General features: G+C 44.5%; 1 protein-coding gene across 1 annotated transcript in view; it reads right to left on the minus strand.

Moving 5' to 3' along the window:
- Positions 1-12845, minus strand: part of KCNH4 (potassium voltage-gated channel subfamily H member 4) — a 541864-nt gene that overhangs the window by 200403 nt on the left and 328616 nt on the right. Inside the window, exons 2-3 of the mRNA XM_069237683.1 lie at positions 9597-9830; positions 7208-7339 (exon numbers count right to left, since the gene is read on the minus strand). Of these exons, the coding sequence (XP_069093784.1) occupies positions 7208-7339; positions 9597-9830 (366 nt within the window). The remainder of the gene's footprint in view (positions 1-7207; positions 7340-9596; positions 9831-12845) is intronic.

The following is a 12845-nucleotide window of genomic DNA, read 5'->3' on the forward strand; positions in this document are numbered from 1 at the left end:
GACAGACTTGGGAAAACATGGAATTGTTTCGAGTTGGAGTAATATGATCGATTGCTACTGCATGATGTCCCTTCAACGTCAAATGAACTGTTGCCCTGAATAATCAGATTGCCTTATGAACTTTAAAATACTGATACCCCACTGGTCCTTACACAGATTCCCCTAAGCAGATGACAGAATCTTCTTTGTCATTTTTCTTGGTATGCTGAGCCCCTTGGAGAGGTATCTTCCTTTCTGACCCTTTTAAATGCCCTGCTGACATTTAGAGGTTTCTCCCTAGCCCTCACAGAAGACTCATGACTGAGCTTCTGATATTCTGACGCTTTCCCTTTTTACCTACTTTTTGTCCACCTTAGTATCTCGATGTTCAGGATTTTCTTTACAAATTCCCTTTGTCCCTGTTTGCGCTTTTTGTCTTTTGCCTGCATGTATTTCATTCCACACGTTTTCCCTGATTGGCTAAATTGTGGTGTTTCCCTGTGCCCAGCCGAACTTAACTTTCATGATTTAAATTGCCTTAATGTTAATTAGACGTGAGCAGTGCTTGTTTTCTGTTCACCAGATTCTCTCATTGGTGTTCTGTATGATCTTTGTAGAGTGTCTAGATCTCCTAATGTTAGTTCGCCTTAACCTGTTTCGTCGCCTTAGTCAACCATGGGTGATACTGTATCTTTATAACTTTGTCTCAAGAAATGTCTACATGACTTTGAGTTTAAGTTTGAAATAAATCCCCTTATCCTTATTCCTGACTGGAGTTTTCCTTGACTGATCACACGGGTCATAAAATGTAAATTAAATGGTTTGTATTGAAATTTTTTGGTTGGTGCTAACACACCCTTTTGCTGGTTCCAAAGATCCATTGACCTCGATGAGCACTGACTCCTGTGAAGGATGAAAATGCTCTAGCAAGGGTGATCCTAACCAGCCAAGTTCTACCTCAGTCACTGTATGTGCTGTCCTGCGAGGCAGCCACCAGGACACCAGCGTTCATACTGACACAACCCTAGGACCTCCATCGGCTACATTATCAAATTTGTACTCTGTTTCATAAAACCCCTCAGTGCCACTTTCCCTCTGTGGTTCCCTTTCCCCCATGCATTAGTAATTAATAATCGGTCACTTCAAAGCCCCAAGAAGAGATCATGTTTATTTATAGAATATTCAGTGTCTCTTTTAAAGCCTGCAGGTTATAGTCTCTCCGATTGTAATGTGTGCCTTTGTGGAAGCGGCTGAACATGAAGGGATTGAGTTCAATCTCTCTTACTGACCCTGTTTTTTTAAGCAGGGTGGTGGTGAATGCCTCTACACCAACTTGACCTTTCAACTTGGAAATGCTGTGTGCCTTTTCCTTGTTTTCTCTTTTTTTCACCATACCATGTACTCTCAAAACTAGCTTCTCTCTCACTGTTTTTCTCTCCTGAGCGCCCTTTCTGCAGATATAGTCTGTGTCCGCCCCCCGCTTGAATCTACTTTCCTGAAGGTCAAGCCATGCTCCCCTTAATGTCTGATCTCTCTGCCTCTTCCCTGAAGGCTCCTTGTTCGTTCCTTACCCAGCACCCCAGTGCTCCTTCAATGTCCTTAGCCTGTCCCGATACAGTCATGCTCCTCCCTTTCTCCCTCACCAGCAACGGCGGCTGCCGCAAATCCCAATGAGGGCGGTCAGGGGCGGACAAAGGGGACGAGGGAAAGAACATATATATATATATTTTTTTAAGACACTTATCTTCCCCCACTGCCGTCTTCTGCCACCTCGCTCACCGCTCCTCTTCTTGTGGTGTCACAACATTCACTGGGACATCAGCACAGGCTCCCCAGCAATCCTGGTGCTATTTTCATGCTAAAGATAGCATGAAAGCAGCACCATGATTGGTCTGAGTGGCTCGGACCGTCGCTTAGACACAGCCCTAGGGGCTGTGCAGTTTATCCAGCCCAGCTGTTCAACACAGCCGGGCTGGAGAAACCTAAGTGTGCATGCTCGTTTGGACGGCCTAAGACAGCCGGCCAAACACACATGTGCACTTAGGTGCACTCTCCCCTCCTTCCTCCTCCCATGGCCCATCCCCGCCGCACCCTGCACTGGTGACTGAGCCAGCAGATCAAAAATAAAATGATGGTGGAAATATTGTTTCATTTTTCATCTCCTGGCTCTTGGCCAGGGGGCGACACTTCTCCGTGATTGTGGAGGAGCCACCCCTGCTCACCAGTGAGCTTTCCTTACAGATATTTTTGCATTAACATTTATTTCTTTTGGTTTATTTCCATCTAAAAGCTGCCATTAGTTGTCTTTTATTACTCAGTTTGATACTTTTACTGAAAAACACAACAATAGACTCCTCCTCTCTTTCCAAACATTATCTTGTCCCTCCGTTGCTTTTCTTCTCCAGATCCCTGTAGTGCCAGCCCTTTAGCAGGCAGGCTCGTTCCTTGGCCACTCACAAGCTATTCGAGCCTCTGCATTTTGGCTTTGGTGCTACTCACACTTATCAAAACTATTCTGTTATGTCTCTAAAGTGTCACTTCTGTCCATAATACCTGCTATTCAAGCGTACATATCCACTTGAAACAACTGTCTTCGATAGAGGCAGCCACTCTACCTTTTAAATATCTCAGTATCGACAGCACCACCATCAGCTTGTTCCCTTCCTTTTTAAAAGAAGTAGCACTCTATATTGATATACTCACAAAGTACATGTAAGTCAAATCATGGAAATAGTTACACAGAGATTGTTAAATTCTGGTGACTTTCTAAATTAAAATAAATATCCAATAAAATTCAATACTGAGTTATCAAAGACTGTTTGCTTGTAAAGAGAAACTAAACTTCGATAGCAAAGGAGTGCTGAAAATAGGAAAAAGCTCTCGGGTTCAATTCAAGTTTGTTTGTTTATGAGTTCTAAGCTCACATGCATATTCCTGTGGTGTAGGGTGGAAAAGTCACAGCAATGAGTGTGACATTCTTTAAACATGTGGTTATTCTTATCACATCTATACTGATAACACCCAAGTCTTATATTCTTTTCCTTCCTTATAAGGTTCTTCAACTATCTTTTTTTGATAACCAAATGTTTACTAATTCTCAACAGTAGAACAAAACCACACCACCCAGCATTAAACACACAATCAGTGCAAACGCAGTATTATTAAGCTCCGATGTCTAGTTCATGATACGTCCAACACTTGCCCCAAATCATGTCAAGCTTCTGGGGGCACCCTCTTTCCTCATAAATTGGTTGTGCCTGGCGAGCACACCAATCGACAACCCTCAGCCACATCATCAGTGAAAGGGTTCCAGTGAATTTCAGTTGTGGGCTATGTCTCTCTTGGCCACTAGGGGAGCCACTCCAAAGAATGCCCTCTCCAACTTCAGACCTCCAACCTCTTCCAGCAGGCACGCAAGGCAATCCTGAGGGTAAGGTCTATAAGGTGGTCTATGAACATAGAGAGTTCATGCCCTAATTTGTCTCAGAAGGGGGGTCCAAGCCAGACAGGTCATGTGGAGGAAAAAGTGTGCTCCAATTAGGGAGCATCAAGCACAGCAACCTGGGGGTCCTGGCCAGTTTGTCATAGTCTGGTAGGGTCAAGTAAGTCATATGTAGATATTTAAGCAAAGATGCGAGGGTATGGCCAGTTCCCTAGGGCCACTCACGCCTGGCTCCAGTCATCCTCATCCAGATCTCCCACCCAAACCTCCCACCTCTGCCGGTAGGCGGGATCATTCCATCCCCCGTTAAACCACCCATTTATCGTTGCAACCTGTGTGGCGAGGTAGTAGCCATAGAGGTCCATCATTCCCATGCCTCCATCCTACTGAGAGTGCCTAGCGTTAAGAAAGGCCACTCAATGGCGAACCACGGCCCAGAAAAATTAGGTGATCCTTAATTTCATCATCTGAAACCACCTTCGAGGAATCAGGTGTGGGAAGTTTTCAAAGACATACAGGAAGTGAGGAAGACACATAATTTTAAGCAGAGCTGTCGGCCCCAATGAGCTTAGGTAACTCCACCTCTGCAAGTCCCTAGTCAAACCAGCCTGAAGGGTTTGAAAACTAAGGGTCCAGTTCCGAGAGGCGGGAAATATAAATTCCTCAATACTTGAAGGAGATATGGCATATTGGGATTATGGGGCACCAACAGTGTCCACTTGTTTCTCCTGTAATTGGTACTAACTGGGACTTGGTCATTTGACTTGTAGTCCAGAGGTCTCCCCAAAGACGTTGAAGGAATATCTTTCACATACCTGGCAGCAAAAGGTTGGAACATCTTACCCCTTCTTCTTAGACAGTCGCCATTGCTGCCTCAGTTTAGGAAAGACCTCAAGACCTGGCTCTTCAACTGAGCTCTGTGTCGCGCCGCGTGGTGCAGCGCGAGCCGAGTGTTCGGCTCGGGCCACACAGCACGTTTTCAAGACGCGGCAACCCCCCTAGCCTTTCCTGCACATTACGAGGCCCCAGAATTGGCATGGGGCCTCGCTCTGCTTTTCCACTCCGCATTTCTTGTTACTCCTGACCCCTCTTACCTGTTCTTGTTCCTTCTTTTTTCTTTTCTCCTTTTCTTGGGTCTTTTTGTTGTACCTTCCTTTATGTCTTTTCCCCCTTCCCATGTTACCTTTTTCTTCCCAGCATTCCTTGTTCCCTATTCTCTATGGTTCCTACTCTATTCTGTTCTATGTACTTTTCCCTATCTAAGATGGTGTCCTTTTACTTCCTGTTGGTCACTTCCTGTTTTTTGGTATTTAAGGGATGTGTTTTCTTCTTTTATTTGCGCTGCAACACTTTCTGTTCGGATAGTGTCTTCGCTCCTGATTCCTTGCCTTTCGGTTCTGGATTTCGTCAATTCTGTGTTACCTGAATTTTGTTTCTTTTGATTCCTGTTCTTTTGTTCTTGTTTTCAGAAATCATTCTGTTTGGAGGTTTTTTCCCCTTTTTAAAGGTTTTTTTTCCCTCTGGCGCTATTTCTGAAGGGCACGGTCTGTTCTTGGCGTTTCCATTGCCTACAGCACCGTGGCTACCAGAAAGAGTCGCCCCTTTCTGGGCCAAAGCCGAACACTTAAGACCCACGCCACTCGATCTGCGGATTCCAGGCGCAAGCAGCACGTGAGTCGTGACACTCTGAGGACACACCCCTCCAGGGCCTTGAGACCCTATGGGTGAGCAGTGCGCTTTAAAACATATGATTGATTGATTGATTGACTGATTGAGGTGAAGGATCTCAAGGCATTGTGGGCCCGATGACTGAGGATCTCCAAGAATCAATAAGACATCAACTGCACAGAGAGCTATGTGCTCTTATGAGACCCCTTCCAGGACCATCCCTGCAAACAGGTTCAATTGCCAGAGGAAAGGGTAAAGGACACAGTGGACAAACCTGTCTGGTGCCTCAACAGATGGGGAAAGGCGAGGACAGTACCTCATTAACCTGGGCTTGAGTAGTGTCTAAGATGCCAACAAGTTCACAGAAGAGGGGCTCATAGCTCGCCTGTTTTAGCACTGCCTCCAAAAAGGCCCATGAAGCTGTATCAAAGGCCTTTTTAAAGTCAGCTATGATTAAGGCAGCTGGACTGTTAAGTTGTGCACCGCAGAGCGGGTGAGTTTTACTCTGCGAATGCAATGGTGGGTACTCCTATTCAGCATAAACCCAGATTGATCTGGGTGGACCAAATGGGGTAGGGCCTGGTTCAACTGAGTCCCCAGCATCTTAGCAAACAACTTAATATCGTCATTTATAAGGGAGATAGTCCTATATGAGGAGCACCTCTCCATTGGTTGGTCTGCCTTAGGTATTACAACAATGGTGGCTACATTCATTTCAGATGGGAACAAACTGCATTCCGCCACCTCAGTGTAAAGAGCCAGGAGATGGGGAAGCAAGAGGGAATTCTTCAACTATCTTATGCCTATTGACTATTCTCTTCTTCACCTCGAACATTACTCTTCAAAACATAAATATCCTATTTTCTGCTCAGTTTAACACATCCCCATCAGCCTTGAATCCATGATGGTTTTGACCTTCTGTTGTCTTTGCTCTTCCCTCATCTGCAGAACTCTTTTACGTCCTATTTGACATTCATTCATCCATCTCCAAAATGGCCACTGCAACTAGAAAGCAACTAATAATATGTACAAATCATCCCATGCCTGCCATTGTACACAGCCAAGTCCCTCATGAGCATATCTGTCTTCAGCAAATTGGGCTATTTTATGAGCTTAGTCATGGACCCACCAAATCAGCATTCTGTCCCATCAACAAGGTTGTCAACTCTGCAGTATGTGTGATCTGCCTTCCTCTTAGACAGCAGCTCATTGTCTTCCACTGAGACCAGTCACCTTTCTTCAAGCACTAGAGCTTAAAACATATTCCTCATCTTGTTGTTTAAGCAGATAAACAAACATTCATACCCCCATAGTTTTCTGAAGCTCTCTACCGCTCCCCAGTTCCATTACATTGCCGCCCCTCTCGACCTCAGGCTGTAGCCTCCTACCTGCCTAAAAATAGCTATAAAAATTCATCTGCCCGGCTGTCACCTCTGGCCTAATTTGCTAAATGTAATATTGGAAATCCACGGCTCACCTTTTCATTCAATCTCCCATCTACCGCCCTCTTATCAAAATCTCTTCAATCCTACCCACCAAATTTGTAATAGGCAAAATAGAATTTATGTATCATAATATGTGTGTACTGTTTGCTTTTTTTACCGTCATTCCCTCATACTTTCAATACCGTCGAGCATGACACGTCAGGTACCCACCGACCTAATCTTTGCTCGTGTATTATTTGCTTAATATGTACGATTTCCTAGACAAATCCGCGGCTCGGTCATACATACAAGTTGTTAACTTAGCATAGGTTTAAGTGCTAGTGAATGCTGACCACATCACTGGGGTCAAAGTTGAGGTGATGTAAGTTCCTGTGAAGTCACCTCTGATCAAGCACTATTTGATGTCACTGCTGCTACCGCTGTGGCTTACGTGTGTCTAAAGACGCCGCTTCTCTGCTAGTTGGAGTAAAACCGTGACATCATTGTTTTGCTTGACGCAGTTTGATCTGCCTTTGGCACTAACCCCACAAGCTAACTCCCAACAAACAGGCCACTTGCATTGTCTCCACTTCCTGACGGATCAGATGGTGCCACTGGGAGACCGAGTAACACATTGCAAAAGGACCCACTCGTTTCAATATCCCCAGTAGTAAAGCATGTGTCTCTTTGTTACCTTCTTTGCGGTCGATCAGGTGGCTCTTGGCCCGGCTCTCGGTGATGTCCTTAAATGAGAAGAGGAAGAGGACGACCTCGCCTTTCTCGTTTTTGATTGGAACAATGTCAAGCAGACACCAGAAAGGGGCCCCTGGAGGAATAAGATGAGAGAAGCACAGGATTATGCAATGGCCCAGAACTACCTGCACATGGTTCATTTTTTGCCTCATAGTTTTCCCTGCGGCCCCATCTCCTGTCTTCCATCTAGCTCAGTCCATTGGGACCTGAGAGAGCATGCATCCTTATGTGTGCAACAAAAGTAGGTCAAGACAAGGACAATTAGGGGAAATTCCTGGAAAGCTGCTTTTTTAGATATCTAGGAAATATAATTTTACTTTTAAACATGTCAGTGGTGTAGAACGTAAACGAGGCATATATTATATAATACGTAGAACGTTTATGTCATTATTTTTGTGGCTTTTTTTCCTTTAACACTTTTGCCATTAGTTATGTTTTGCAAATTAAAGAGTTTAATTAAATTTGGGTGACAATGGGACATCAGTCAAAAACTGATTGCTCGCCTCCTTGTCCATCTAAGCGTTCCCATACATTTGCAGGCAGGAACGCGCTACGTTGGGGGATGTGGAACCGCCCCCGGTTTTCTTGTAGGCAACACCCCTTGCACACAACTACCACCAGTTAACAAGGCGTTGGAAGCCTGTCCTGTTTCTAAAACCTTCTCTGTCTTTTTTCTCTGTCTTGCAGGAAAAAGCAAACAAGTTCCCCCACGTGCTGGAACAAATCTCCCAGCGCATCAAGGACATTGGTTTTATATTTTCTAAACACAAACACCTGCCTTGGAGTTTGTCTTAGTAATATGAAAAAATGGCACCTTGCCCATCACATCTCCATGGTGTCTGACTAAGGGCTCCAGTCAAGGAAGGAGATACATTTTCAGTAAAAAAGGTCCAATGCATTGTTGGCCTCTGCGGAGATGCTGAGTTATGTTATCTGCTGCCCCAGCATTTCAGTTGACCATTTACCATACCTTAAATGGGGCCTAAGACTATGAAGCTTCACTTCTAATCTCCAGCAATGGCTATTCATTAGCTATGACTGTGTGCTTCAGGATAACATAGTATTCTAATAGGTGCAGTTGTGCGCTTGCAGAGCAGTTCCCTTAGTCACCCAAAAATAAACATCTATTTTCCACTCCAGAATAACACCCCATTCTTTTGCAAAACCTGCTTTCTTTGCTTTTGCCAATATACGTGCCTGCAGATGCTATCATCAACCACCTTCCTGGCCCTCAAAGGCAGCCGTAAAATTTAGAGCAGACTTCAGGCCTTCCAGAGGACTGAGTCAAGCGCCTGCCTTCTTGTGCAAGATGTTGTGTATCGACACCTCAAATTCCCTTCCTCTATCTCTGTCGAGGCAAAGGAGCGATGCAGTGCTCTTCTGCTGTGTTGTCCTAGAGAGGGGTTCTCTCCCAAGTGATGTGTCATCTTGACACTGTAGTGCCTGTCTCTTCCAAAATTATGTATTAGTAGCTCACAGTCATGGGTTACTGTGGATGCTTCCTCTGATGCCCCAGATCAAGAGCTTATTCCTGAAATAAATTTGAGTTCAGCTCGAGTTCAACAATGCTTTCTTACTGGATTTTTCCGCTGCAACGTGTCGGTGCATGGATTTCCTCCTTTAGGTCACCAGCTCACACTTCCAAGGGCCCTATGTGGTGTCAGAGGTCCAGTACTTATACCCATTTGTACTTATCCCCATTTCTGTCTTTGAAGTAGGCAAATATGAAAGCGAAGTCTTTGTAGTGCACAAGACCCTGCCTTTTCCTGCCCTGGCCCCAGACACACTCCAAGGGGTTGGAGACTGCTTTGTGTGAGGACAGGCACAGCCCTATTCAGGTACAAGTGTCAGCTCCTCCCACCACTCTAGAAGAACCACTCTAGATCAGGAAGACCCAGCAGGAAATGCAGGGCACACCTCAGCTCCCTTTGTGTGACTGTCTAGAGTAAATTCACAAACAGCCCAGCTGTCATCCTGACTCAGACGTATATTCCACAGACTGGCAGAGGCACAAAATGGTTAAGCAAGAAAAAGGCGACTTTCAAAAAGTGCCATTTTCAAACTTACAATTCTAAACCAACTTCAGCAAAAGTTGTATTTTTAAATTGTGAGTTCAGAGTCCCCAAACTCCATATCTATTTTTGCTCCCAACATGAAATTGTACTTAAAAAATCTTTCAAGGCAATCTGTGGGAAATTGCCCAGAGTCCAAAAGCCAACAAAAACGAAATTCAGCACACAGTCAAAAAAAGGAGGTCAGAGGCAAAATGTTTGAAGATAACCCTGCAACACAATGCACACCCAAGAATACCCAAAGCAGCAGAAACTCACCACTCTTCTTGTAGAAGCAGAGTTCGGCCTGGTATTCCTGCTTCCCCTCCAGAACCTTCTCGATGTGCTGCAGAACGGGGTCGCTTGTTTCCGCCCCGTAGAGGAAGCGGCAGCTTCCATTCTTCTGCATGACTTCCGTCCGCCCGAAGCCGGTGAGGTCGCAAAAGCCATCTGAGCAGTACACGATAGGGAAGCCGCGGTGCACCTGGGCGTTCGCAAGGATGAAGTTGCTGTCTGCAAAATAACATAAAACGAATAACAGAAGCGTAAGCAAAGAGACAATCATGTTTGTGGCAAAAATATAAATGGTGTTGTCTGAGAAAGACTCAATTACACACCTACATTGTAATTCACGAAACAGGAATTTACACACACAAAGCAATTTATTCACAAGGAAGGTTACGTGTGAGCAACCCTGTTTGCAGGGCCAGGTAGTTGAAGTCCAGGGCCAGGAGGCCTGAAAAGTAGTTAAATGCAAACTAACTTGCGACTTTTCCAAGTCACTTTTGTACCCTGGCTGCTGTCAGACATTTACTCCTATCAAGGTTAGGAGTAAGTATCTGTTCAGTGTGAGAATGGGAAGGGAACAATCACAGACTTGGTGAGGGCTTAGAAGAAATGGATTTGCCACTGCGAAAAATACTTTCAAGGTGGAGGAAAAAGACAAAGTTCTAAAGTACAATGGTACTATTGTGAAGTATTTATGAGTGCGTACATGTACACATGTCATTAACACCCGCATAAGTGCCTTTGCATTATATGAATTTGTAAATCAGAACTGCTTGGAAACTGCAACAATCACGGATTCTAAAAGTATTCTTGCAATCTGTAAATTGCCAAATTTACTGGAGCCATAGAAGTAGACCAACAAGTACATATCTGACTTTCCATGATTCTGATTCTCTCTGTAGATTTTCATCTCTTCACCACTGTTAGAGAAAGTGGGGGATTTCGACTGTGCAATAATTTGTGTCTTCTCTTTGCCTTTTTTACGAATATCACATTTTTATTTAGGTGTTTTTGCACACCTTTTTCTAGTTCTGCAGCCGCTTTCTCCCACTTTTTAGCTTGCTGACTGTAATTATTTCGCAAAATGTCATTGTTGAGACTAGCTCAGGCCAGCTGGAGGTAGATCATAGTTTTTTGCCTACAAGATTTCTCAAAGTTAATTCTTTTTCTAAAGTTTATGTTTTTTCTCCGCCTTTGAAAACTTTTGTTCTTCTCATTGCAAGTTCATTTTCTAAGTAACAGGATCTAGTCATGCCAGACATTACCTACAGAGTATGATTCGTGATCCTTGCATACTTGCATAATTTCATACTGTTAATGTATGCAGAATTGGTCGCTATACATTTACATAGTGAAGAGCTTTTCTATGCACAGTGGAATCACAGAGGAGAAAGAATGAATAATTGGTCATTTACAAGTACATCTTCGGCAGAAGCATTTTTAGCATATCACAAAGATACATGCACGTAGTTGTTATTTATGTATGCCTTATTACACAGTGCAGACATTCCCCTTATAGTGCTAGTGCACTATAAAAAGGAGATAGCTTATTACCTAAGGCACAAAATAACTTTATTTGAAGATGTTAGTACATATAAATAAGCCAAGAACATTGGTGTATAGAAGTAGGTCATTACATACGCACAAAGTCACATTATCCGAAGATGTAGGTACATTTAAATGAGCCAAGTACATTTGAGTATGGTATAAATTGCATAAGCCAGAAACAATGAGGAACAGGATGTGGACTGATGCCAAGTACACAATGGAGTCTAAGGAAATCGAGGTAGGAAGGTAAGCCTCAAGGCACCGATCAGTGCAGAGACTAAACCAGAGCATTAAAAACTAGGGAGGAGATATTAGCCAAAATGTCTATGAAAAAGAAGGGCTTTCATCTCAGATATAAAGAGAACCTTCGAGGTGGAGGTGGGTAGGTTTGGATGTAAGGAGCTCTATAGACTCTGGTCCTGCTTCCCGAGAAGCATTGAGATATAAATCGTCCCTTTGTAAAAGTGGGGTGTTCTAGCAGCAGTGTTTCAGCATTACATGATGGCAGTGCTTAATTAGAGCCAGTGGGTGCCGGTAGGGGGCATCAGCACTTATTTTTGAGTGCCGGTAATTCTTTTTCTGCCTCAAGCATTTACTGCGAGCAAAAGACACATATGTAACGGAGTAAGAAAAACACGAAAAAGCGTCATAACGGGAAAAAGCAAAAAGCTGCAAGAGTGAACTGAAAGGGCAGGGAGTGGCTGTAAACAGATTGAAGAGACCCAAGATGGCTTTAGTGTTACGCTGCCTCAGTATTCCATGCTCGTACATTTAATTGCAGCAGCCTCATGCTTAATAGGAGTGCTTTGGACACCAGCACGTTTTTATTTACAAATTAAGCACTGCATGATGTTCTAGTTCCTCCAGATTACTTATTACAGATTACAGTATCAGTGAAACATGGTCATTCCTTTTCACCCCACAGACTAAACATGCTGTCAAATGTAGGACTGATTGAAGAGGAGTGAGATGAATATTGGGAAGACCTATCAGGAGAGAATTACAATAGTTGATTCTGGATAGCAGCCAGGGCCAGCTCTAGAGCAGTGCGGCTGCTGCAGCCCCACCTAATAACGAGGCATTAAAAAGCACTTGCTGCAGAGTTCCTAGGGTGCCCAGAAATTTTCAGGTAACAATGAAAATGTCAAGATAACTCTGGTGATTATTGTTCCTGCTGGAGAGAGATCAGAATCTTATCTAGTAGCAGCTTCCATTCATGATATAGTAGCGCAGAGGGCTAATATGGCTGCGGAAGAGAACGTGTACCACACATATCACTGAATGTATTTTATGTGGATTGCTCAGTATGTTGCTGCTTTTGTAACAGAGCTCCTTCTGTTGCTTGCAGTTCATACGTTCAGCCCTAATATAGCACAATGAGCTATGAACTGCCATCAAAGAGCCGCATGCAAACTGAATTGTATAAGTTAGAACATAGGCCCTCATTCTGACCCTGGCGGTCGGCGGAGAGACGGCGGTCGGACCGCGAACAGACCGGCGGTATTAAAAATGGCATTCTGACCGCGGCGGTCCCCGCCGCGACCGACCGCTACTTCTCCACTCCGACCGCCGCGGCGGTCATGACCGCGGGGCTGGAGTTTGCGCACTCCGGCCCGGCGGTCGTCCCAAGACCGCCAAGGGTATTATGACCCTGCCTACCGCCGCGGTTTCTTGCGGGCGGGAACCGCCGTG

The sequence above is a fragment of the Pleurodeles waltl genome, chromosome 6 (assembly GCF_031143425.1).
Source record: "Pleurodeles waltl isolate 20211129_DDA chromosome 6, aPleWal1.hap1.20221129, whole genome shotgun sequence".
Taxonomy (NCBI): domain Eukaryota; kingdom Metazoa; phylum Chordata; class Amphibia; order Caudata; family Salamandridae; genus Pleurodeles; species Pleurodeles waltl.